At 45.8% G+C, this 27,628-nt stretch overlaps 1 protein-coding gene across 2 annotated transcripts in view; it reads left to right on the top strand.

Annotated features, from left to right (window-relative positions):
- Positions 1 to 27,628, top strand: part of DNAI1 (dynein axonemal intermediate chain 1) — a 248,859-nt gene that overhangs the window by 122,032 nt on the left and 99,199 nt on the right. For both annotated transcript variants that reach the window (XM_064140660.1, XM_064140659.1), the window contains exon 13: positions 3,773 to 4,020. In XM_064140660.1, coding sequence (XP_063996730.1) covers positions 3,773 to 4,020 — 248 coding nt within the window. The remainder of the gene's footprint in view (positions 1 to 3,772; positions 4,021 to 27,628) is intronic.

Raw genomic sequence — 27,628 nt, 5'->3', positions numbered from 1 at the left:
AATTCTAGGAATAAGATTCCCACTCTTCCAGAAAACAACTGTTAATGATATTACTTAGGCTCAGATACGTTTAAAATAATGTCCAGGTTTGAATCCACACTTTCTGCAAAATGAGGAAGCCATTTATCCTGCCAGGACCAAATGAATGGAGAGACCTAGAAAAATAAAATAATTCCACAATCCAAATACAAACCAGTGCTAAGAGTTACGTTGGTGTGTGTTTTTCTACTGGTCATTGTAATATTTTCTGTCTGGCCCTGAAAAAATTTAGGTACTCAATGTCTGTACCTGCATGCTGATTTGGGATCAGCTTGCTTCCATGGAGAGCTCCCTGAAGTTAGTGTTCTCACTGGAGTACACATTTACCAAGTCATAGAATCATAGAATCAACCAAGATCATCCAGTCCAACCTAGCACCTAGCCTTAGCCACTCAACTAGACCATGGCACTAAGTGCCTCATCCAGGCTTTGCTTCAACACCTCCAGGGACGGTGACTCCACCACCTCCCTGGGCAGCCCATTCCAATGCCAATCACTCTCTCTGCCAACAACTTCCTCCTAACATCCAGCCTATACTTCCCCCACCACAACTTGAGACTGTGTCCCCTTGTTCTGTTGCTGGTTGCCTGGCAGAAGAGGCCAACCCTCACCTGCCTACAACCTCCCTTTAGGTAGTTGTAGACAGCAATGAGGTCAGCCCTGAGCCTACTCTTCTCCAGGCTAAACACCCCCAGCTCCCTTAGCTTCTTCTCACAGGGTTTGTGTTCCAGGCCCCTCACCAGCTTCGTTGCCCTTCTCTGGACATGTTCCAGCACCTCAACATCTCTCTTGAATTAAGGGGCCCAGAACTGGACACAGCACTCAAGATGTGGCCCGACCAGTGCTGAGGACAGGGGCAGAATAACCTCCCTTGTCCTACTGGCCACACTGTTCCTGATGCAGGCCAGGATGCCATTGGCTCTCTTGGCCACCTGGGCACACTGCTGCCTCATCTTCAGCCTACTATCTATCAGTATGCCCAGGTCCAGCCTGTAGCACTGCTTGGGGTTGTTGTGACCAAAGTGCAGAACCCTGCACTTGGCCTTGTTCAATCTCATCCCATTGGCCTCTGCCCACCCATCCAGCCTGTCTAGGTCCCTCTGCAGGGCTCTCCTACCTTCCAACAGATCAACACCTGCTCCTAGCTTGGTGTCATATCCTCCAGTCCTTTTCCTCCAGTCTAGTAAAAAGGTTAAGAGAAGTAGAAGACACTTTTAAAGGAGATGTCTGTTCTGGCCATAGCATGTATAGTGGCTATTTGAAGCACAGAAAGCAGTAAGTTTGTTTCACATATAGTGTGTGCCCAAGGGTGTTTGACACTAAGAAAAAGTGCTTGGAGAGATGCCTAGCATACTCTCAGAGAAAGCATTGTTTTTATGTATTAGGAAAGCTCCTTCATTGTTTCTGAAGAGCTTATCTACATCAACAGCTTTTCTTCTACTTTAAAAGAATTCCGAAATAGTCTTTTTTTTTTTCCAGAGGAGCAAAAAGCAGACACAGTCAGGATGTGATAAAGCACTCAAAAGAAAAGATGGTCTATTCAGAATGAGAAGCAGGCAGGTCCTGAATGAATTTCAGGCAGCTCAAAGAAAAGTTGGAAGTAAATAGAAAATGGAAAGTCTTGGGGAAAAAAAGGTTCTGTGCTAAGCAAGGACATAAAGCTGTAGTGAATTGTGCATTGTACAATTATGTGTAGCAGCACTGGATGTGATGCTTTACATATATACCTTAGTGAAATGCTTTTCTTTGAAGAAGAAGTGGAGGCTAAAATGTCAAATATGGACAGTATAAAAATTGAAGCATTGCTGTCCTTGGTTCATTGGATGTGTGCGATGTTAATGAAATCCTAGCCTAAAGAGAGAAGTGTCCACAAAATGCCTTTTTTGTCTGCTTTCTCTTCCAAGATTTCTCAAGTCTCTGTCCAAGACAAAACACTGCCAAATCAGTATTTTTTTTCTGCTTAAGCAGATTGAATCCATATCCTGGGGAAGACATATCAATGAAGGAAGTGTTGTTCACATATAGGCATGCGAGCGTGACCACTTGGTTTTGTGACTGATGTCATTCCCACATTAGAATCAGAGAATCAACAAGGTTGGAGGAGACCTCCAAGATCATCCAGTCCAACCTAGTGCCCAATCCTGTCCAGTCAACTAGACCATGGCACTAAGTGCCTCATCCAGGCTTTTCTTGAACACCTCCAGGGACAGTGCCTTCACCACCTCCCTGGGCAGCCCATTCCAATGCCAATCACTCTCTCTGGGAAGAACTTCTTCCTAACATCCAGCCTATACCTACCCTGGCACAACTTGAGACTGTGTCCCCTTGTTATATCACTGGTTGTCTGGGAGAAGAGACCAACCCCCACCTGGCTACAACCTCCCTTCAGGTAGCTGTAGACAGCAATGAGCTTCCTCTTCTGCAGTGTGCTAGTTTGAAGCTGGCTAGAATGTTTTGGTGCGAAAAACTAGATCATAGGCTGTGAAAAAGAAAACAATTCTGATGTCTACTTCCCTCAGAGTCTTCCTGAAGAAGAATGTAAACATTAGATAACACTCTGGCCATTTTGTCTTCACTCTTGGGCTGGGCTTTGACTGAGCTTCATCTCCCTAACCTCACCTGCCACTCACCTTTGCTTTTTAACCTCTTGGCTGAACCTCCATTCTTCCTTGGGACTGGGGTAAGGTTGAGAGGGGCAGGGGGAAGGTGCAGGGGTGGTTGAGAGCCCCTCCTGGGGACTCAGGTTTCTGGGAGGGGAGTTGTGTTTCTGTATTACTTTGACCTTGTACATTTCTGTCTATAACTGTATATACTGTAAATATCTGCTTGTACATTTTGCTAGCTGTAAATAAATAGCTTCATTTATGTTCCCAGAGCCCAGCTGAGTCTAGTCTGGGTATTACCAAAGTGTGGGGGAGCAGCTGCACACCCCCATCTCCCTCAGCCTCTCCTCATAGGGCTTGGCATCTGCACAATACTTTTTAACTTTCTGTTTTTCCCTCACTGTTGATATAAGTAGCTTTTGAGTTTAAAATTTATCAAATCTTGATAAAATTCAGATGTCTCTCCCACTCTTTATTAGCAAATCCTAACTGAAAAGCAAATATTTTGTCTAATTTCTGTACAAGATTTGTTATTCATATGTACTAACCTGCTCTGTGAAAACTGATTAAAGTCATCCTGAAGACCATACTTGTGCAGAAGTTTTCCTAAGAGGTAGCCAGGAGAAAATTGTTCTTAAAATGATCCTGGAACTTAGTTTGGGTTTTTTTTTGGTTTTTTTTTTTTGGTTGTTGGGGTTTTCTTGTTTCTTTGTTTTGGGTTTTTTTCAAGAAGGGAAAAAAAATAATATATTATTCTTAATAGAACTCATTTTTTTAAAGCAAATTAAGTTCATACTTTATTAAGAATTCAGAATCATTTTATAACATGTATCTTCCAGTAACTAATTTTCAAGTCACAAATAAATCTCCTTTCTGTGCAGTTATTTGGCAACATAAGCTTTAGACTGTGATTTAATGTTAATTTTCAGTTAAAAAGTAAATATTGCCATCATTGCCATGAAGATGACAGCAACATAGGTAAAAGAAAATTTTCTACATTTTCTATTCTTAATGTGAACTTACTTTGCATTTGGGTTGGTTTTAGGTGTAGATGAGCACTGTTAGATTATATATCTCAATAGCAGAGTATCTTTGAAATAGATTTAATAGCAAAACTCCTCTTTGTTTAGATGACTTCATGAAGCAGGGCGAGGGCATGCTCCTGCTCTACACCATGAAGAACCCCTCGGTCCCAGAGTATGTCTTCAGCAGTGACAGTGGCATCATGTGCCTGGACTTCCATAATGACCACCCCTACCTCTTGGCAGTGGGCTTCTATGATGGCAATGTGGCCATATACAACCTGAAGAAGGCAACCTCCCAATCTAGCTACAAGAGTAGTGCTAAATCAGGAAAGCATGCAGAGCCAGTGTGGCAGGTAAGGGTGCACTTCCTTTCTTGTAAGCTTTTAACTGGGCTGAGCTTGGGCACAGCAGGAAAAGTGCTGTGTGGGGTGAGGTGTTGGTTTAATATATGCATTAGTAATTGTTTATTAAGTTGTATTTTGAGCTGATTTTGAAACACGCAGCAAGGCAAAGCAATTGCACAGAAACGAAACGTGAGCAAAGATTTGGTATAAACAATTACTTCTCCTTAATTTTCCTTATTGTGAATTACTTCTGTTTCAGGAGGAACTGATCTCTCTATATATCTTAGCACACAATGCTATCTGTGTTTCAAACATGAAATCACATGGCACCAGGCTATGAGTAGCATGTAAAATGTGTGTGTCAGTTCCAAAAGAGAGCTCAGCTCTTTGGGGCACAGGTGGAATTGGCTGTCACTGGGATTCAAGACACACTACCTGGTAGCTGACATTGAAGAATTTTAGTGAATTAAGAACTGTGATGTGCAGATAATGCTCTTACAGTAATGCCAGTCTGGCATCTCTCACAGAGTATCAACAGATGGGTGACTTGAGTATCCATCCAGCTAACTTTGTAGTTACATTTACAGTGTTGCCTGAGTTAAGACTGGAGCACAGGAAGGTATGGGTGCTTTTGATCTTGTTTATAGCAGTAAAAGTGCAGCAGCAGTTTGTATGAGCCTGTAGAGATGCAGTGGTGTTATCTGCTTTGCTAGCCTGGGCTATCGGTGCTGCTGCTGTTAACTGTTGCTGTCGCTTGATTTAGGCTGCTTGATGTGGTTACAACTCTAGGCACACTGTCAGTGTTCCTTGTGCTTTAGCACATGCCATGCATAGATTTGTCTGCCAGCCATGACTCCTTGTTAGTGCATCTTCCAGTAAAAGCCTGAGAAATCAAGGGATCCCGATGGGATTGCAGATCATTCTGGAATATGCAAAGAGGAAGCAAGACTGATGCTTTCTATAAACAGGGAAGTTATGCAAATGTAACATTTCGGAGAAGACCTGAATGTTCATTTGCTACTTTTTGCTCTGAAGGGTGTTTTTTTACCCACATTTTTATCTCCTCTTACAGGTCAGCATAGTACCTCATCCAAGGTTTGTTACTGTAATGCAATGTGTCAGACAAACAGAGACACACACAGAGAGAACTTCAAGCTTCCCCCATTGCCATTTGGGCTTCCAATAAAAAAGCCTGACCAAATGTTATTCCTACAAGCAGCTTTTCACAGCCTTGCTATGACATGCTAGGGGAGGTTGACAGATGCTGCTACACACTGTAGGCACCAGAATCTCAGGTTGTGTGGGCCCCAGATGATATTGGGAAGGATAGAGTATGCTTAAGGGGTGTTATTGGTGGCCTTAGCTTCTAGAAACCAGATGTAGGCATGTTAGGCATTGGAAGCAGTCTATATGAGGTTTTTAGAGGTAGGTTTATGTGCACTCTAGCAAGTAATATGGCTTAGAGATGAAAAAAATTATCAGACACTGTAGAGAGCTCTGAAAAAGGCAATAAACTGCCTCATGGATATGGATAGATGTAGATATGAGTAGATTTTAATTCCTCCTCATTCATTTGTAAAGACTGAGTGCTAAGAATCATCATTCTTCACTTTATTCTGCAGTAAATTACTGATATTTTTGTCAAACTTTATAATTTTTCACTTGCTGTGAAATAAGTGTGCAGTGTGCAGTGGTTATTGCACAGCAGTCAGGAGAAGAGCTTGTAGCTCTGTTGGAAAGATCTGAACCCTAGGTCAGTATCAGCCAGAAGGTTTAGACAAAGTTTTCTCTCTATTTGTTGGGATGAGAAGCAACACAAAGAACAGTCTGTCACGTTGAGATATTGGATTGTTAATCTTCATTTAGTATTAAATGATTCTAGAAAGCTATGCTTTGTTTTTCATATTTAGTTTAAAGATGCTCTGTTCTCCTCCACCAACACTCCAACTAGCATGAAGCCTGGTCTAAACTAGGCAGTGTAGAACCTGTGCAGTCCTCATGGTTGTAAGCACTGCCAGCCCACAGGTTTGAAGACCAACCAGAAAAGTAACAAAATTCTCCTGAATTAGAAGTCTTTGTTCTCTAGTCAGCCTGTCTCCTTCCTTTTGAAACAGTACAGTCCTTTTGTAATGGAAGCAAGATGATGGGAAGCAAGTAAAGCAAGTTGACAGCTTTTTTCTTGTGCCACTTAATCTTCAGTGACTTACTAATATTTCTGTAAGTTTGCATAAAACAAAGCTGACATAGCTTGTTAAGCAAAATAGATTAGTATAAATTTTCTGCTTCTGCTACCTGATAACACATTTGTCTACCTGATACCTCTCTCTGTATTTTTAAAGAGCATAGCAATAGGTTCTTATAGGTTTGGCAGTTGTCTTCCATGTATTAAGTGCTATTGCATTGTAAATAATGGACGATTCTGGCTTGTTTTGAATTATTCATTTCAAATCACTACCAGTTGGCTAGGGTCTAAAGCCAGAAGGAAATGTACACACACACACAGAGCCATGTGAATGCAAGTGCATGAAGTGCAACGTGGCTAACACACCACTAAAACGTGAGGTCTCACGGGAGCATAGGTACTAAAAATGGTCTCCCAGATCACTATGTTCAGGCCTTTGCCATTGGCTGTGAACATCACCTTAAAAGGAGTCTGCCCCTAGAAACTTTGTCAAGCCTGTAATGTTCGGCTTGACAAGAGGCTATAGAATCATAGAATCATAGAATCAACCAGGTTGGAAGAGACCTCCAAGATCATCCAGTCCAACCTATCACCCAACCCTAACCAATCAACTAGACCATGGCACTAAGTGCCTCATCCAGTCATTTCTTGAAGACCCCCAGGGACGGTGCCTCCACCACCTCCCTGGGCAGGTGATCAAAATAATGCTCCAAATAGTCATCAAAATGTTTACACTTCCATGTCTCCTACACCGAGTATTCCCAGAATGCCAGTCCTGAACAGGGTACCCACATAAGCCAATATCTCAGTCCCAGGGCTTGGCTCTAGATCTTAAAGCAGATGGCCCAAGTGGAATACCCATAGCCCACAAGAGCAATCTCCTCTTGGCAGAAGTGACTTTTACCCTGCTGGGAAGAGCTCTCAGAATAGACCCTCTCCCTTTGCCAGCATTGGAGTTTGTTCTTACTTTATCTCTTCTTTATGATGATTAGGAATGATTTACAAATGAAAAGGGTGGGGGGGTTCTTACTTTTCATCACTGGGATATACTAACTATTTTAAATTTGAAGTTTGTGAAAGTTGCAGCAGATCAGGAACAGAGATTGATAACTGACACTATCTGCAGTGTGAACGTTTGTTTCTGCTGTTCAATCTCCTTCTTAAAATACATCTTATTCAACAGATTTGTTTTCACTGTGTGCTTCCAGTTCACTTCCACATCAACCCAAAAGGATGTTATTTCTGTTTGCTGCTGGGACTAGTAGAGATCTGTAGAGAGTTGGACATTTTATTTTAAATCTATTTTGCTTTTCACTTGCTCACTACTACAATTTCTGGCTAAACTCCCACTGCAGAACCTTGGCCCTAAGGTCTACAAAGTGAACGTTTCTTTTGGCTGTGCTTAGAGCAGATCTAAGCAGTGGTAGGATTGCACACATGCACTGTGTGCTTTGGAGTTGATGTGGAAAAATCAGTGATTAGAAAAGCAATGTGGTTCATTGTTAATTTGCTGAAGCTGATCTGACCTTTCTGAGGAGCTGATACCATGGATCTTCAGAAGGCATCCTGAAAGAATTATTTTCTGCATTATAGTCATGCGTGGGAGGACAAAGGGATGGCCACTGCTTGCTGACTCTTCAGGAAATGTCATTCAGGTTAAATGTGATGCTCGTAGTTACAGCAAAAAGGGCAAGACAGGGTTGTAATAGCCTGCAAACTGCCAAAGCAGAGTAGGAAGGCTAGGAAGGCCACCCTGCAGGAGAGTTTCCCATGGAGGTCTCTTGTGGAGGCAAGGAAATTAATATGCCCAAGGCAGGAATTTTTATACAAAAATAGAGCTATTTTATTTTCCTAAAACCCGCCCCCAAAACTATATATACAAAGATTGATTTAGTTTAATTAACAGATTCAGTTGCTTGAGAATATCTACAGGGATGCCATCGATAATCTGACTATTTTGGAAGTCAGAAGTTGGGAAAGGCTTTAGCTATTAATTAATAGCATTTTCTTACTAATAAAGTTGAGCCAAAATAACTCACGATCAGGCTGACTTCCCCGTGTGGTCTGTCTCTCTCGTTCCCTTTCAGCAGCTGCAGGTGGACCATTAAGGGTCATTAGGCTTACAAAGGTGTCAATGGATGAAGCAGTCTTTGAAGCTTTCTGTATCCAGGCCAGGCAAGGGGGGGGGGGGGGAAGAACTCTCAGGTGAGCACGAAGGTTCAGGCAGTAATGAACTCCAAATGGGGACGAACTCCAAGGTGGGAACCCCCAAAGGTGGGAAGCCCCCAATATTTATACCCTCTCTAGACAAAGGGCAGAGTTACCACTTCCTTTGGCGCGAAAGGCACAGCCAATCCCAGCCCGATTCCAGCGCGGGCACTGCACGGGGCACTCCTCGTGCGGGCAGGACCCCTTTGCTCACCCCCATTCAAGCCTGCAGGGCAGGCGAGGGGGTGGGGAACCAGGCGGCTTTCCCCCTCCCATTCAAGCCATGCAGAGAGAGAAATTTAGGGGTATACAGGACTCCAGGACAAGGTCCCATCTCAAATGTATACCAGGTCCCAGAACTGCAGAAAACATGTCCCTAAGTGCCAGATCCACACGCTGCTTAAGCACCTCCAGGGACTGGGACTCCACCACTTCTCTGGGCAGCGTTCAGTAGCCTTCTCTGTGAAGAAGTATTTCCTAACAGGCAGCCTAAACCTCCCCTGGTACAGTTGAAACCATTTCCTATAATGCTGTCATTTTTCACACAGGAGAAGAGGCTGGACCCCTCCTCATTCCAACCTCCCTTCAGGTAGTTGTACAGAGCAATGAGGTCTCCCCTCAGCCTCCTCTTCTCCAGGCTGAACAACCCTAGCTCCCTCAGATCATAGAATCATAGAATCAACCAGGTTGGAAGAGACCTCCAAGATCATCCAGTCCAACCTAGCACCCAGCCCTAGCCAATCAACTAGACCATGGCACTAAGTGCCTCATCCAGGCTTTTCTTCAACACCTCCAGGGACGGTGCCTTCACCACCTCCCTGGGCAGCCCATTCCAATGGGAAATCACTCTCTCTGTGAAGAACTTCTTCCTAATATCCAGCCTATATCTACCCTGGCACAACTTGAGACTGTGTCCCCTTGTTCTGTTGCTGGTTGCCTGGGAGAAGAGCCCAACCCCCCACCTGGCTACAGCCTCCCTTCAGGTAGTTGTAGACAGTAATAAGATCACCCCTGAGTCTCCTCTTCTCCAGGCTAAACAGGCCCAGCTCACTCAGCCTCTCCTCATAGGGTTTGTGTTCCAGGCCCCTCACCAGCTTTGTTGCCCTTCTCTGGACACATTCCAGCACCTCAACATCCTTCTTGAATTGAGGGGCCCAGAACTGGACACAGCACTTGAGGTGTGGCCTGACCAGTGCTGAGTACAGGGCAAGAATAACCTCCCTTGTCCTACTGGCCACACTGTTCCTGATGCAGGCCAGGATGCCATTGGCTCTCTTGGCCACCTGGGCACACTGCTGCCTCATCTTCAGCTTACTATCTATCAGTACCCCCAGTTCCTCCTGGCTGCTCTCCAGCCACTCTGTCCCCAGCCTGTAGTGCTGCTTGGGGTTGTTGTGGCCAAAGTGCAGAACTCTGCACTTGGCATTGTTCAGTCTCATCCCATTCGCCTCTGCCCACCCATCCAGCCTGGCCAGGTCCCTCTGCAGGGCTCTCCTACCTTCCAACAGATCAACACCTGCTCCTAGCTTGGTGTCATCTGCAAACTTGCTGATGCTGGACTCAATGCCCTCATCCAGATCATCAATAAAGATATTGAACAGGACTGGGCCCAGCACTGATCCTTGGGGCACACCACTAGTGACAGCTGCCAGCTGCATGTGGCACCATTCACCACCACTCTCTGAGCTCTGCCATCCAGCCAGTTCCTGACCCATATCAGAGTGAATCTGTCCAAGCCATGAGCTGCCAGCTTGGCTAGGAGCTTCTTGTGGCAGATGCTCCTTATGATCAACTGTTCATATCACCCCTTCATAGAGTCATAGAATCATAGAATCAACCATGTTGGAAGAGACCTCAAAGATCATCCAGTCCAACCAAGCACCCAGCCCAAGCCAGTCAACCAGACCATGGCACTAAGTGCCTCAGCCAGCCTTTTCTTGAACACCTCCAGGGATGGTGCCTCCACCACCTCCCTGGGCAGCCCATTCCAATGCCAATCACTCTCTCTGACAACAACTTCCTCCTAACATCCAGCCTATACCTTCCTGGCACAACTTGAGACTGTGTCCCCTTGTTCTGTTGCTGGTGGTCTGGGAGAAGAGGCCACCCCCTGTTGGAGGTCGGAGACCGGTGCGGCGAGAGATCGGGGCACTGAGAGTCGACTCTGTGGCTTCTGCGCAGCAGTGCAATTTATTAGGGCGATGCAGCGACCTTTATAGCCCCCAAAGGGGGTGTAGACAACTGACTTAGTTCAAGATTGGTACAAGTGGAGGGTACAGATTGGCTCCAGGTTAAGTGTAAGGCAGAGATAGGTTAACTTACAGTAAACACCTTAAGGATCCCACCCAGGGGGGGTGGCCAGAGTCAGCCTCCTGGGCCGTGCCCACCCCAGAGGCGGGCAGATTCCACCCCCTGACAGCTGTGCGTGGGTTGCTCATAGTCACAGGCTCAGGCCCCTGGGAGCCTCAAGGCTCCAAGGACACTTCTCATCACAGGGTCTGATGTTTACCTTTCATGCTCCGCTGCGGGAGGAAGCTTCCCACAACCCCCCACCTGGCTACAACCTCCCTTCAGGTCCTTGTAGGTCATGTGCTCCAGGCAGGCCCTTCACCAGCCCTGTTGCCCTTCTGAGATTTGCTCGATGGAGTTTCCCCCATGATGGTGTGATCCTCTCTCTATCTCTATTTTCAACGTTCTTAAATAAGTCTACACTGGGTCTTAGCAGTTCATGAAGCCACCCCAGAATCACTGACAGTTTTTGCTGTGGAAACTAAATGAGTTCAGTTATAGCATGACAGCACGACCTGCTGTTCTCCACTCTACTTGTACTGCTGGGCACAGTTCCACCAAAAAAATAAAAGGCCTTTCCAGGAAGCTGACTGTATTCACTGCACTTAGGAGAGGAAAAAGCATTTTGTTCATAATCCACTGTCATACCACCACATTGTTTCATTTCTGATGATGGGCAGTCTCCTAAATCTGTCATCTGCAGTCAGACAAACATATTTTGCAGCTTGCATTGCCTCTGAGATGTTAGTGCTTCACATAATATTTTGTTCCTTTAGCTTCAGGCAAGCAAAGAGTCTGATGCGAAGGAAATAAGAGCAAAAGAAAAGAAGGAAGGTTGTTATCAAGGTCAGAATAAAGATCAGCTGTCTTGGAACAGGCTCAACACTCTTCCTGATGCCTTCGCTGCTAAGGAACACAAACCAAGTATTTGCTGGGGGTAGTTCAATGAAAAAAAAACCAACTCATTCAGCTATGTGAGGATATTTTTTGGGAGTAACTCTAGGAAACAAATAGAGATACGGAAAAGAAAAGAGAACAACGGAGACCTGAAACCAAGGAGGATGAAGCTGAGATAGAGATGAAGAGTATCATAATATGAGCTGGCAAATGGAAGAGTGTAGCCTGAAGGAATAATAGAGCAGAAACCTGATGGCGGGGATCATTTAGCATAAAACCTTTAGACTAATGCAAGAGAACTGCATCTCTCATTCTAAGTCAGTGCAGTGTCTGCATAGAGAACCTTCCTCTTCAGTCTCAGCTTTCTACAATTTTTTCTTGCTACCAGTCCTGCTTTTCACACCTGGCCCTGTGCAAACAGGGCAAAAAAAGTCTAATTAAACTCTGATGTTGCAGGACAGAAGGAGGCTGCTGTATCCTCACCAGTGAAGTCACCTTAGTCATTCAGTGCCTTCCCACAGAGAAGTGGGAAGAGCATCCATAGGCCAGCCAGAGTGAATTTGCATCTGGAGACCTCAATCTGTCAGAGGATTCCTTGTTGGAGCAGTCCTTAGCTGCAGTTCCACTCCCTGCACTAAATCCAGCAAGAGGCGCTTGCAGAAGCGGTTGCACCAGTCTGTTAAGGACACCACACAGCGCTCCTCGCTGAAGCCCATGAGGCATTTATAGTGGCCAACAAACATCTATCATATGTTTACTCCATTGTCCTTTCCTGGAAGAAAGTGTGAGCAAGAAGGGTTGTGCTTAGGAAGGGTTGCCATAGTCTTGCTGTAGAAAGAAGGATCAAGATCAGCAGCTTTCTGGTCACCTTTAGTCTCTGGGATGGCTTGCTGAAATGTTACAGCCTTGCTGGGAGGATTCCTCTCTCATACAGAGTTAAGGTTCACTGTATTTTGGAAAGACTATTCTCAGCCATGGAAATTTGTCTGAAAGCTTCATTAGCCTGTTTAGGGGAATGGTGGAGGTGGCAGAAAGTGCAGAACAGTCATGTGACAGAAGCACTGGTTAAAGTCTTTTGCAGCATATTTGTACCTTGTTCAAAACGTTCTTGGGTACTTTTTGAGATACTTCAAAATTAGGCAAAGTAATTGTCCAAGTGCTGCTTCCTAAGTATCTCTGACAATAATGGAGAAAATATCTTGTCTTTTAAGTTAGATGTGGTTTTTGAGATGGTATGAAACTCTGCCTTCTGGAGATTAGGCTTCTGTAGATGGCTATTTTTAAAATGCACGTTGGGTATGGATTCTTGTGAGTTAGAAATTCTCTTGCAAAGAATCCCTTTCAGACCATGTAGCATTTGTCTGAAAAGGAGCTTATTCTGCTTTGATACTGCCTTTCCCTCTGTACTTCATACAGATGCTGAACTTACTTTTTGCCTTCTGCTCTTGCTGCTGCTTGCTAAGTAGATTATCCCCTAGTGATGCATTTTTCTTCACCCTACTCTTCTTTTTACTTAAAGTCTGTATCGTCTTATTGTGGATTTTCAAAGAGTTTATTTATTTTCTGGTGTCTGCAAGCAAAGTATAAATAATTTGCTTTGCCTGCTAGTTGTACTGGAGCTAGTTTGTGGATTTCACTTATGAAACTCAGGAGCTCTTGAAGGCCTTGGGACTTTGGAAAATGTTAGCTTGATGTTTAAAAGGGCAGAGAAGTTGTAGTGCATTTGTTTGGTTGCTTGGATCTTGGAATGTTGTTCTACTGCTTTATAACAGGCACAAAAGTTAACTAAATATTTAATGGGAATCAGGAAACTATGCTGGATCTTAGTGGAAAAAATGTACTTCTTTGCTGGCCTGTGAAGTTTGACTGATGATTGCTGGATCTTCAAAATAGGTGTAGAAAACATATAGACCAGATGGGGTTTAATGGCACTGATAGAGCATCTGAAACAACAGAGTCCTTCTCTGAAGGGGATGAAATAAAGATAAGAGAATGTTAATGGCAGAGCTGAAGGCAAGCTGGACAAGGGTGATGAAAGCAAATTTGCACAGATACACAGTGAGATGTGGGGAGCTTGGGCTGGTCATAACTCTCATCCCTCTCCCACCCCTGATGTCATGGTGAGCTCTACAGATTAGTGTGGTGTGGTATCTAGGACCCTCAGCATCTGGCAAGCCCCTGGGCCATCTCTCCACAGGACTGTTCCTGCTATAAACTCGTTCAGTCCTGTGATGATGGGAACCTTCTGTCAGGCACATTAGAGATGTGGTCTCTGATTAGCAGCTTCAGGCAGCTTGGGGGGGGTTGGATGTAAGCCTGCCTGCCCTGTGTGTCTGCTTGCTCAGCACACAGAGGAACTTCACATTTTGTCTGGAAACTGGAAATCTTGTTCAACGAGTAGACTCAGAATTGAAACCAAGAGCTGTGAATTGCAGTTGGTTAAATACGCCTGAGTTTTGCTGGCCGCTGGCACCCATCACTTAGCTGCATGCTGTGTCTGACATGGGAACATGGCCACTGTGGGACAAACAAGTTAGAATCTAATGTCTGGTTCCTGGCTTCTTGACTGTTAACTTGTCATCCTAATAAATTCAGTGCTAAGTGCTGCTAGGGGAATAAGCAAGCAGATTCCTGGTGAAACACTGTACAGAGCAGAGCATCCAATTCCCAGCAGGAAGAAAACAAACCGAAAGTAAGAGCAGCATTATCCAGTGCTATTTATAACTGAGCTCTGCTTCCTCCAGATAAATCTGGGTCTCTGAAGCATGAGTGATACACAAGTCTCAGGCTAGGCTTTTGCCCTGTATCAGTGGTACTCCCATGGCTGTCTTCTCAGATCAGTGCTGCCTGTCCTAGTATCACCATATGTGCCCGTTGTTAGGAGAGGGTTTGCTGCCCCTTTTTATGCACCTCAAATTTGTGATTGAGGTGTGAACATACTGATATGGTGGGTCTGATTCTTTGCTTCTGTGTGCTGGTCTTGCACCCTTGAGTTCATTTGTACTCAGAAGTGGTGTGTGAGGCTATGAGTGCCAGAAAAAATGCCATCAAGGTGGAAGACACTTGATCTAGCTGCAATAGAGAAGTGATTTTGAGAAAAGGAAGATTTATGGGGCTAAATATGACATGAGTGTTTGTTTTACAGTAAGTTCTCATTGCTGATGAGCACATCCAACTGCTTTCGCTCTGCTATCGGGAAACTCTGAAGGAATTTGAAGAAGGGAAAAACAGGAATGCTTGTAGGAAAGCTTTCAAGTAGCCATTTGCTGCTGGAATGAGAGAAGACATTTGTGATTTTTTTTTAATGGGAAATTCCTGCTGTTGCCTCATGAAGGAGCAATCTTATTTGACTGGATAAGCCTGGTATTTGCTAGTACCCATAAATGAAACCATCAGCCAATCATGCCCAAGACACAGGTGACTGACAGCCTTTAGTCAAGGGCTGCTCCAGGATCACCCAGGCATTGCTGTGCTGTGTCATTGTTCCAGGGTGTTTTCAGATGCTTTTAGTTATCATAGCAATAGGCTGAAGAGTTATTCCTCCTTCATTCTTGCTTGGTGAGATATGGTCACACCAAGCTGGCTGCCTTGGATGCTACCGAACTTCCTTGTGGATGAAGCAGATACCCTTCTTTCAGTATCCTATCATAGAATCATAGAATCATAGAATCAACCAGGTTGGAAAAGACCTCCAAGATCAGCCAGTCCAACCTAGCACCCAGCCCTAACCAATCAACTAGATCATGGCACTAAGTGCCTCAGCCAGGCTTTTCTTCAACACCTCCAGGGACGGTGCCTCCACCACCTCCCTGGGCAGCCCATTCCAATGCCAATCACTCTCTCTGGCAAGAACTTCTTCCTAACATCCAGCCTATACCTACCCTGGCACAACTTGAGACTGTGTCCCCTTGTTCTATTGCTGGTTGCCTGGGCGAAGAGGCCACCCCCCACCTGGCTACAGCCTCCCTTCAGGTAGTTGTAGACAGTAATAAGATCACCCCTGAGCCTCCTCTTCTCCAGGCTAAACAGGCCCAGCTCCCTCAACCTCTCCTCATAGGATTTGTGTTCCAGGCCCCTCACCAGCTTCGTTGCCCTTCTCTGGACATGTTCCAGCACCTCAACATCTCTCTTGAATTGAGGGGCCCAGAACTGGACACAGTACTCAAGGTGTGGCCTGACCAGTGCTGAGTACAGGGCAAGAATAACCTCCCTTGTCCTACTGGCCACACTGTTCCTGATGCAGGCCAGGATGCCATTGGCTCTCTTGGCCACCTGGGCACACTGCTGGCTCATCTTCAGCCTACTATCTACGAGTACCCCCAGCTCCCTTTCCTCCTGGCTGCTCCCCAGCCACTCTGTCCCCAGCCTGTAGTGCTGCTTGGGGTTGTTGTGGCCAAAGTGCAGAACCCTGCCCTTGGCCTTGTTCAATCTCATCCCCTTGGCCTCTGCCCACCCATCCAGCCTGTCCAGGTCCCTCTGCAGGGCTCTCCTACCTTCCAACAGATCAACACCTGCTCCTAGCTTGGTGTCATCTGCGAACTTACTGATGCTGGACTCAATGCCCTCGTCCAGATCATCAATAAAGATATTGAACAGGACTGGGCCCAGCACTGATCCTTGGGGAACACCACTAGTGCCAGCTGCCAACTGGATGTGGCACCATTCACCACCACTCTCTGGGCTCTGCCATCCAGCCAGTTCTTGATCCAGCACAGAGTGAATCTGTCTAAACCATGAGCTGCCAGCTTGGCCAGGAGCTTCTTGTGGCAGACAGTGTCAAAGGCTTTGCTGCAGTCCAGGTAGACTCCATCCACAGCCTGCCCCACATTCACCAGGCAGGGAACCTGATCATAAAAGGAGATCAGCTTGGTGAGGCAGGACCTGCCCTTCCTAAACCCATGCTGGCTGGGCCTGATCCCTTGGCCATCCTATAGGTGCTTTGTAATGGCACTCAAGATGAGCTGTTCCATCACCTTGCCTGGCACTGAGGTCGGGCTGACAGGTCTGTAAGTATCTACTGTTACCAGGCCTGCAGCCACCCTGTCCCTCCTAACCAGCAATCGGGCTGTTTCCTGATGTTTACAATCAGGAAAGCTGTGTTATACAGAAGTACAGTAGGTAAAGTCGACAGACATCTAAGTAAATCCCTGCTTCTATTTCAGATAGGATGGCAGGGAGTACCTTAGATCTGAATTGCTCGTTAGAGATGTAAGAGAGACAAAGGAAATGTAAACTGACTGGAAGGTATTAGATCTTGAATGTTTTGATGTGTATCAACTGTCTAAACCATTTTCTTTCTAATGAGAAACAGTACAGCCAAGTATCTGAATATTCCTGGCTCGCTTTTAAAAAGAGGTAGTCCTTACAGATCTTATCTCCTTAATGGCTTTTGTCGTGGGGGTGCCTTTGCTTCCTGAGCGCATTAAACTGATCCATTCTGTCCTGTTCTCTGATTTTAAAGTAAAACATCAGGAAACTTTTCTCCAAAGAGCAAAATACAACTGACAACCTTCCTTAGCTTAACAGCTCCCTTCTCTGTGCATTGCTGTCTTAGTCGAAACATCTACATTTAAAAGAAAACCCAGGTTTTAAGACAGGAATATTTTTCAACGTGTTTTTGTTTATTTATATGTACCTATGTTAATCAAAGTAATTTTTATTTCTATTTCTCCATTAGTTTAACTCATGCTCAGATGTCTCATCCTGGCTTGGATCAGGAAGAGTGTGGCCAGTAGGACAAGGGAGGTTATTCTGCCCCTGTACTCAGCACTGGTCAGGCCACACCTTGAGTCCTGTGTCCAGTTCTGGGCCCCTCAATTCAAGAGAGATGTTGAGGTGCTGCAATGTGTCCAGAGAAGGGCAACAAAGCTGGTGAGGGGCCTGGAACACAAACCCTATGAGGAGAGGTTGAGGGAGCTGAGGGTGTTTAGCCTGGAGAAGAGGCAGCTCAGGGTGATCTCATTGCTGTCTACAACTACCTTAAGGGAGGCTGTAGCCAGGTGGGGGTTGGTGTCTTCTCCCAGGCAACCAGCAACAGAACAAGGGGACAAAGTCTCATGCTGTTCTGGGGGAGGTCTAGGCTGGATGTTAGGAGGAAGTTGTTGGCAGAGAGAGTGATTGGCATTGGAATGGGCTGCCCAGGGAGGTGGTGGAGTCACCATCCCTGGAGGTGTTGAAGCAAAGCCTGGCTGAGGCACTTAGTGCCGTGGTCTAGTTGACTGGCTAGGGCTGGGCGCTAGGTTGGACTGGCTGATCTTGGAGGTCTTGTCTTGGGTTCAAATGCAGGTTCCCAGAGACTCTAATAAATTTAGTAGACCAAATGACAATTTATAGAATTTATAGAGTGCCCTCCCCTCTTTCCCCCTCCCTTCCCAGAGATAGGGAATTAGATGTAGAGAGGGAGAGGTGAGCACACCTAAATAAATCAATCTCACTCGATTTGGAAGTTAAAAGGAAAAGTTTAACAATAACTTAGAAAAGGGTATTGGAGGTAGGGGAGTTTACAAAGGATAAGGAAGGGAAAGCAGCAAAATACAAAAAGGGATGGATACAACCCGAGTAATGTGATGGTGTCTCTGCCTCGTGGCTGCCATGTGGTGTGCTGGTATGCAGTGTGAGTGTGTGCTGTCAAGAGGGAGCGCAGGAAAGAGAGAAAGAGACAGGAAGCTCCTGTCTCTTTTATAGCACAGGAAGTGGGGGGAGTGGGCTAACCATCACCTGGAGTGTGGCCCACCCCTGGGGAGGGGCCAAGACCCCTAGGGTCAGGTTCAGGGTTACTCCCCCGGAGTGTTAACCCTATACAGGTCTCTTCCAACCAGGCTGATTCTGTGATTCTATGATCTGATTCCATACAAAGCAGTCTCATTTATTGCAGTTAGTGAAGGAGTCACAGTGTAGTTGAACATGGCATGCAGTAAACTTGTGAGAGGTGAGACCGAACTTAGAATTAGACTGAACCTTTCTTCCTGAAACTGGGGAACTCTTTATGAATCACAGAAATGAGTACTGGTAGAGGCCTTGACAATATCCTCTTCTTCCCTTCATAACATCACAGACGTTGTGTTGTCTTTTCTGAAGTGCTGTCTTTCAAATGAGGTTGGGCTATCTAGATGTCTTCAACAGTACCTACAGACTGGAGCCATTACCTACTATGTTGTCCGTGGCAGACTCCTCTTAATGCATTTGAGAAGGATTTCTGTAATTCCCCCACCCCTGTAGCATCATCACTTTGCTGATTTATGCACCAGCCTCAGATCCTTTACCACATTATTCTATCTTGGCCAGAAATTTCTACATGTTTATTTGTGTTCTCCTTTCTGACAGTGTCCCTCTGCACTTGTCTTTATCTCATTTCACCTTATTATTTTCAAATTATTTCTCCAGTTTGTCAAGATAACTTTAAGTTCTGAGTCCTGATTTATTAACAGAATGCTCTGTCTCTAAACGGTGTCATCTGCAAATATTCTGTGTGTTTTGCAATCTCTTATGCCACTTACTAATGGAAATATTGAATAGAGCTGCACACAGAAGAGTCCCTTGTGGGCACCACACAGAGATGTTCTCCCAAGTGGTCAGGAAATCACTGATTATAACTCTTGAAAATTCCCTTTCACTCAGTCATCCACATCATAGTAATTCCATTTAGACCTTTCCCCCCTCCCCCCTTTAGCTTGATTCTGAAAACATCACAGGAAGCATGCCAAAAGCCTTATACAATTAAGGGTAAATCACATCTACTTCTTCCCTCTAATTCTTTAGATCCATTACTCTGAAAAGGAAGGAAATAAATTTTATTTGACAAGATCTTTCCTTGTCAAGCCCATTTTCACCATTCCTTGTCTTCTTATCCTGTACAGATGACTTAATACTTTGCTCCTGCTCTCAAAGTTCAGTGTTAGACTGACTGGTCCACAGTCCTCTAACCTAGCCTTCAAGACAGGTTTTGATCTGAGATCCCTGGGGACATTCTTGACCTGTTCATATCCTCCAGGACCTCTCCTTTCTTCTAGCTTTCATAGATATTTGCTAATGATTCAGAGATTGCTTCACCTGCTCTGTTAAGCACCCTAGGCTGAATTTCATCAGGCCTTGCAGAGCTGGAAATATCTCTCTTATCTCAGCAACCTGACCTGTTGAGTGTCTAGTTACTATTTATCTTTCTATAAGGCACTGAAAGAAGGGCTTAATATTTTTGCTTTGTTTATGGTCTGTTCTGGTACCTGCTTTTCTCTTAGCTAAACAATAAAAGGGATCTAAAGAGGCAGAGGCTCAGATGAACCTTTCTGGGATATCTGATCCTGGTTCCAGCCTCCTGGCCTGAGACATCAATTTCCCTTCAAAAGAGCCTCCAACTTCTTCATCATGTAGATGTCTCAGGCAGTGGTAGAAAGATGTTAGTGTCCTCTGACTTGTCAGGGCTGCTTTTCTCCATGAGGTTTCTCAATGTGCCAAGAAGCTTGAGCCTGATGGTGGCAGCCCAGCTTTCCCCATATGGCAGCCAGCTGTTCCTCATCAGTTGTGTTTGGATTGCTCCATGTACTGTGCTCTTACCAGCACCATTTCTAGAGCTCAAGGGTGTGGATAGGGACAGGGTTTCATAATAGGATCTCTGAGAAAAAAATCCCAGAGTAATGTTTTCTATGGCAATGTTGACCAAACTCCTTCTTTTTCTTTGGAGGTCTTTCATTCTTACTAGATATTCCACTGAAGAAATGCTGTCTGCTTCCCAGTGGAATAGATGGTAGAAAGCCCTGATACAAATCAGCAGTCTTTCACTTTAGCATACACTACAGGGCAGAAGCCCTTTGTAATGTACACTGCCATCCTGGCTTCTACATAGGCCTACTGTCTACAACTACCTGAAGGGAGGCTGTAGCCAGGTGGGGGTTGGTTTCTTCTCCCAGGCAACCAGCAATAGAACAAGGGGACACAGTCTCAAGTTGTGTTGGGGGAAGGCACAGGCTGGATGTTAGGAGGAAGTTGTTGGCAGAGAGAGTGATTGGCATTGGAATGAGCTGCCCAGGGAGGTGGTAGAGTCACCATCCCTGGAGGTGTTCAAGCAAAGCCTGGCTGAGGCACTTAGTGCCATGGTCTAGTTGACTGGCTAGGGCTGGGTGCTAGGTTGGACTGGCTGATCTTGGAGGTCTCTTCCAACCTGGTTGATTTTATGATTCTATGATTCTATGATACTGGTCACCCCACGTCACAAGGCATTCCTCCAGAATGGTTCAGTCATCCACCTCAGATGCACAGGCTACTCACAGTGCCAGGCTGGGCTGCACAGTAAGCAGTAAATGAAGAGTAGCTGGCAATGTCCTTGATGGTGGGCATTTGGAAGCCTGGCTGTAGAAGCATTACTGCATCTCAGAAGCACAAGAGGACAAGCTATGTGATCCAGCAAAACAGAAAGACAGTGGGCTCAAGATCAGATGGCTGTCATGGAGACTTTCACCACACTGGATCCCTTGGGAAAGCAGCAGAGGCACGTGACACAGGGTAAAAAACAAACAAAGAAAGGAAATTTGTTGTTAACAGGAGAATGTGAAAGGTTTCTTCTCTGCTGGTAATGACTTGGTGTTTCTGGATGCCATTCTGCTAAAACTCCCTGGCACAAACCAACAAGAAACACGTTTGGAGGCAGAGGGAAGAAATGAGAACTGCTTCTTAGCTGAAGTCAGAGACTACTGCTTAAGAGGAGTCCAGGAAAATACTTGCGTCAGAGCACAGGGGAGATCAGTCTGGCTCCAGAAGGTGTGACTGATGGAGCAATGTATTGTCCATCAACACTTCAGCATGAGCCCTCAGCTCATGATGTTGAGGCAGACTGAAAAACAGGATAGCAGCAAAATGGACAAAGTATCCTCTACACAGACAAAATGCACCCACCCCTGGCCTAGCACATCCAGATTGGCATGAATCTAACTCCTGGTTAGATTAGGCTGTCTGCCTCTTTTAAAAGCATCCATGCTATGTCCATCTCTCATAGAATCATAGAATCATAGAATCAACCAGGTTGGAAGAGACCTCCAAGATCATCCAGTCCAACCTAGCACCCAGCCCTAACCAATCAACTAGACCATGGCACTAAGTGCCTCATCCAGTCTTTTCTTGAAGACCCCCAGGGACGGTGCCTCCACCACCTCCCTGGGCAGCCCATTCCAATGGCAAATCACTCTCTCTGTGAAGAACTTCTTCCTAACATCCAGCCTGTGCCTTCCCCTGGCACAACTTGAGACTGTGTCCCCTTGTTCTGTTGCTGGTTACCTGGCAGAAGAGGCCACCCCCCACCTGGCTACAATGCCCTTTCAGGTAGTTGTAGACAGTAATAAGGTCACCCCTGAGCCTCCTCTTCTCCAGGCTAAACAGGCCCAGCTCCCTCAACCTGTCCTCATAGGATTTGTGCTCCAGGCCCCTCACCAGCTTCGTTGCCCTTCTCTGGACATGTTCAGCTGCTAACTTGCTCCGTGAGAGTTTATAGCCTTACTAATCAGAGCACATGTTCTGCTCTTCTACCATAGGAGAACTCCAGAGTTCTGGCACTTTGCTTTGGCCCAGGCTTGTGCATAAAGGCAATGGGGAAATGTGATTTGAACAGTGGGGTTTTGTCTGTGCTTTGCTGCCAGGGTGGACATAGCTAGAGGGACCTGCAGGCTGATTGTCTTTCTGTTTGCATGCTTGTTCAGTGTGAACTCTTGAGTAAAGCCTTCAGCCAGTGTGAGTGTAAAAAGTTCCCAGGTATCTCTGCCTAGCCTTGTGTACTCAAGAAATGGGGAAAGTAGGATATCTGGAAGAATCCAGAGGAACTGAGAAGCACTTAAGCTCCCATGATGTGCAGATGACCTTCTGCAGCAAACCCTGACTCTGTTTAGTTGTGGAGCCAGATGGATGAACTCACTGAGCTACTGGATTGGGCAGAATAGCAAACTCTTCAAGAATGGCCCATACAGCTGCATCCAGAACTCGTCAGTGAATTACAAAGAAACTCTTGAAGCACAGATATAAGGACAGTATCTAAAGCTGAGTGTTAGACAAAAGTAAAAAAGGCAAATTAACACAAAAAAGGTGGAGGTGTGATATGAGCTGTGATTATCCTGGGTCATAAAAGGAAAGAGAAAGCCTTTGGGAAGTATATTAGAAGCTAAAGGAATGCAGGATATAGACTCATCACTAAAGCTAGCTTTCAGCTAATACTGGGTGTTGTGGAGAAAGATGGAATATTTGATGTCATATTGTTTAATCTTACAATAAATGTCTGAGACTGACTGCTTGGCATGATTAATGTAACAAGAGGATGAAAGAACAGGATGAAAGTCAGAATAGGGAAAGAGCATATTAAAAAATATTTAGATGAGACAGGTTCTTACTCATCAGCAAGATTGGCTTAAACATACCCTGGAGTACTTAAAGAACTAGCCAAAGCAATTTCAGACCATTAGCAAGCATTTCAGGAAGGTTTTGGGTTACATCTGTCCTGTATTTTAAGCAGAGGGTAGTGTTTATGTGCAAGCCCATTTACAGCATCCAAGCTGATTGAGTACCTTGGCTCAGAAGCAGGGCTGGGGTGTGCTCTGGGGCATGGATGAAGTGAAGCATCACTCTGCTGTTGCCTATAGACTCAGACACATTCATGTACCTGGGACGTGGGCAGACTGGAATATGATACCTACAAAATCTGCTGTCATCAATCCCAAAACACTTGTCAGTGATGCTGTAGAGCCAGTATCTGGTGAACAAAGTTTCTACAGCGTGTTTCTCAAAGGGACCGTCTTTGTATGCAGGATAAGCAGTGGCATGGACAAGGTACCAGAGCTCTGAAACACAGGCTAGAGGCATCCTAGGCCAGCCACAGGGTCTTGCAAGTGCTGGATGGGAGCACAGCACTAATCAGGCTACACTGCGACCTGCAGGATAGGCATGGCCATGAAAACCATGAAATGTCTTAAAGACCTGGAAGAAGTGGAAAGTCACCAAAGCATTGAAACAAATGGCAAAACCATTTGTAAATGCCCAGATAATAAGGTGATTCAGGGATGCTGGGTTGAATTTGTCTAGAATAAACTGTCAAGACAGCATAATTTCTTTCTTTCCCTTTCAGAGAAATGGGTTTCATGAAGAAGGGGAAGGCAGTCAAGGTTATCACCTCTATCTGTTTTGACTTGACTAAAGATTCTGATTCAGGCTCACACAGTGACACGCTTGTAACCAAAGCAGAGAAATATGAATTAGGTGAAATCACCATAAAGAGGAAGCTCAGGTGTCTGAGGCAGTGTGCTCAAAGAACAGTTATACAAAGCTTGCTGTTAGACACTGAAGATGCTTCAGGTGAGACCCTCCAGCCTCAGTCCTGGTCTTCCTTATATCATCTTATATTCATTAACAACTCCAATTACAGAATAGGGAAGCTCCCTTGGGAGGAAAAGGCATTTTGTGAGACATGGTTGTGTTCAAAATGAACTTGCTAAACTGGAAGACCAAAATCAATGCAATGAAGTTTAATAAAGACAAAAGCAAATATTGTGTTTAGAAAGGAGAAATTAAATACACTGATATAAAACACGGGGATAAATGGGTAGGTACTGGGATTTCAGAAGGGAAAAATACATCAGAACACTGCCAGCAGTTAGCAATCATAGAATCATAGAATCAACCAGACTGGAAGAGACCTCCAAGATTGTCCAGTCCAACCTAGCACCCAGCCCTAGCCAATCAACTAGACCATGGCACTAAGTTCCCTATTCAGTCTTGAATACCTCCAGGGATAGCGACTCCACCACCTCCCTGGGCAGCCCATTCCAATGCCAATCACTCTCTCTGCCAACAACTTCCTCCTAACATCCAGCCTAGACCTCCCCCAGAACAACTTGAGACTGTGTCCCCTTGTTCTGTTGCTGGTTGCCTGGCAGAAGAGACGAACCCCACCTGGCTACAGCCTCCCTTCAGGTAGTTGTAGACAGCAATGAGGTCCCCCCTGAGCCTCCTCTTCTCCAGCCTAAACACCCCCAGCTCCCTCAGCCTCTCCTCATAGGGTTTGTGTTCCAGGCCCCTCACCAGCTTTGTTGCCATTCTCTGGACACGTTCCAGCACCTCAACATCTCTCTTGAATTGAGGGGCCCAGAACTGGACACAGCACTCAAGGTGTGGCCTGACCAGTGCTGAGCACAGGGGAAGAATAACCTCCCTTGTCCTACTGGCCACACTGTTCCTGATGCAGGCCAGGATGCCATTGGCTCTCTTGGCCACCTGGGCACACTGCTGCCTCATCTTCAGCCTACTATCTATCAGTACCCTCAGGGCCCTTTCTGCCTGGCTGCTTTCCAGACACTCAGTCCCCAGCCTATACTGCTGATTTGGGTTGTTGTGGCCAAAGTGCAGAACCCTGCACTTGGCCTTGTTAAGTCTCATCCCATTGGCCTCTGCCCACCTATCCAGCCTGTCCAGGTCCCTCTGCAGGGCTCTCCTACCTTCCAACAGATCCACACCTGCTCCTAGCTTGGTGCCACCTGCAAACTTACTGATGCTGGACTCAATCCCCTCATCCAGATCATCAATAAAGATATTGAACAGGACTGGGCCCAGCACTGATCTTTGGGGCACACCACTAGTGATAGCTGCCAACTGGATGTGGCACCATTCACCACCACTCTCTGAGCTCTGCAATCCAGCCAGTTCTTGACCCAGCACAGAGTGAATCTGTCTAAGCCAAAAGCTGCTAGCTTGGCCAGAAGCAATATGTTTGCCGAAAGACCTGTGCCATTCTGATTTATTATCAGGAATATAAGATTGAGTAGTTTATAACTCCTGTCTCTGCTAGTGCTTAGGGGTGTCCCTGTACAGGGCTGTCTGCAGCTACAGAGAAGGGCTGAAGAGGAAGAACAGGAGATGGTGAAGTCTGCGGATCAGGATCTGGAACCAGCTTTGTAAGATGCTGGGTTTGCTGAGTTGGGAAAGAAGAGAAAGGTGCAGTGATGCAATATCCTTTTTTTTTGCCATGTAAAGACTGTTATAAAAGGAGGATTAAACTGCTGTTCTCTGTGTCCACTGGGGGAATTGTAAGGAGTAATTGCCTTGACTTGTGGTAAAGGAAATTTCTTGTATAAGACCAATTAAGCACTGACGTATGTCACAGGGTGGTTGTTGAGTCTCTGTTGTTGGAGGCTGGTGAGAGCAGCCTATGGTAGGAGTGTGTTTTATCATGCCTCAAGCAGGATGGATGTTCTTTTCAGTTCCCTTCACACCCTTTGCATTTCCTTGATGGTTTTGCTTAGGACTGTACTGATTGTCAGAATGGCATTTGAAGGAATTTGTCCCCAGATTAGATTCTCAGGGACTTCCCTTAGCAGCCCAAGGAGTTGTTCGCTTCCTAGAGTCTTCTTAGTGTCTTACTTTGTCAGTTCACATAAGAGTGTCTTGCCCAGGGAGGTGGTGGAGTCACCATACCTGGGGGTGTTCAAGCAAAGCCTGGATGAGGCACTTAGTGCCATGGTCTAGTTGACTGGCTAGGGCTGGGTGCTAGGTTGGACTGGCTGATCTTGGAGGTCTCTTCCATTCTGTTTAATTCTATGATTCCATGATTCTAAGCTGCCACCATGCTGACTGGATGTAGGTCTTAGAAGTCACACTAAGTATGCTTAAGTAGGAATATTTATATGCTCAAGGGACAGGGGGAAAATCAGCTTATGATGTAGGAACACAATTAAGCACAGATGAATCACAGAAATGTTTCAAAGGACCTTCTCCTATCAGGTGTGCTGTCTTCCAAGTACCTCTCAGAGTCAGCTTGTCCCAGTTCTAGCACTTCTCTGAAGAAAGTTAACCCAGTGTTTCTTGTATCCTAAGTGAGTTACTCATTGTAGGCAGGTGGGGGGTGGCCTCTTCTGCCAGGCAACCAGCAACAGAACAAGGGGACACAGTCTCAAGTTGTGCCGGGGAAAGTACAGGCTGGATGTTAGGAGGAAGTTGTTGGCAGAGAGAGTGATTGGCATTGGAATGGGCTGCCCAGGGAGGTGGTGGAGGCACCGTCCCTGGAGGTGTTCAAGCAAAGCCTGGCTGAGGCACTTAGTGCCATGGTCTAGTTGAGTGGCTAGGGCTGGGTGCTAGGTTGGACTGGCTGATCTTGGAGGTCTCTTCCAACCTGGTTGATTCTATGATTCTATGATAATGCCTTTGTCTTTCCTTTTCTCAACTTGAGACAGACTTTTTTTTTAAAAAAAATTATTTTTTTTCTTTCCAGAGACTGAATAATCAAAATGCTTATTTCACTTAGTGGCTTTCAGCAGGGCTGTGGTATGCAGTACTGTCAGAGGGCTCATTGAAGGGTAATTAACAGAAAGGGAAGGAATTATTCATCAGCCAATTGTGCATGTATTGCATGTGGCATCTCACAGCTGATCTTAGGCAAGCTAAGTGGGACATTGAGATGCTTGAGTGTGTCCAGAGAAGGGTGATGAGGCTGGTGAGAGGCCTTGAGCACAGCCCTATGAGGAGAGGCTGAGGGAGCTGGGATTGTTTAGCCTGGAGAAGAGGAGGCTCAGGGGTGACCTTATTGCTGTCTACAACTACCTGAGGGGTGGTTGTGGCCAGGAGGAGGTTGCTCTCTTCTCTCAGGTGGCCAGCACCAGAACAAGAGGACACAGCCTCAGGCTGCACCAGGGGAGATTTAGGCTGGAGGTGAGGAGAAAGTTCTTCCCTGAGAGAGTCATTGGACACTGGAATGGGCTGCCCGGGGAGGTGGTGGAGTCGCTGTCCCTGGAGCTGTTCAAGGCAGGATTGGACGTGGCACTTGGTGCCATGGTCTAGCCTTGAGCTCTGTGGTAAAGGGTTGGACTTGATGATCTGTGAGGTCTCTTCCAGCCTTGGTGATACTGTGATACTGTGAGATACTGTGAGTGCTATCCAGAGGGACGGGTGTTTGCAGCAGCATGTGCCACCTCACAAGAGAGGCAGGCAGATCCCATTCTTGCCTGTGGCTGCCTGCAAAGTGCTCAATACAGCCTCGTGGCCAGGATGATTTTGACCAATTGGTTTTTGTCAGTGCAAGTGCCT

Source organism: Pogoniulus pusillus, chromosome Z (assembly GCF_015220805.1).
Source record: "Pogoniulus pusillus isolate bPogPus1 chromosome Z, bPogPus1.pri, whole genome shotgun sequence".
NCBI lineage: Eukaryota > Metazoa > Chordata > Aves > Piciformes > Lybiidae > Pogoniulus > Pogoniulus pusillus.
The sequence above is the reverse complement of the archived record's forward strand: the minus strand, read 5'-3'. Positions and strand labels throughout refer to the sequence as shown.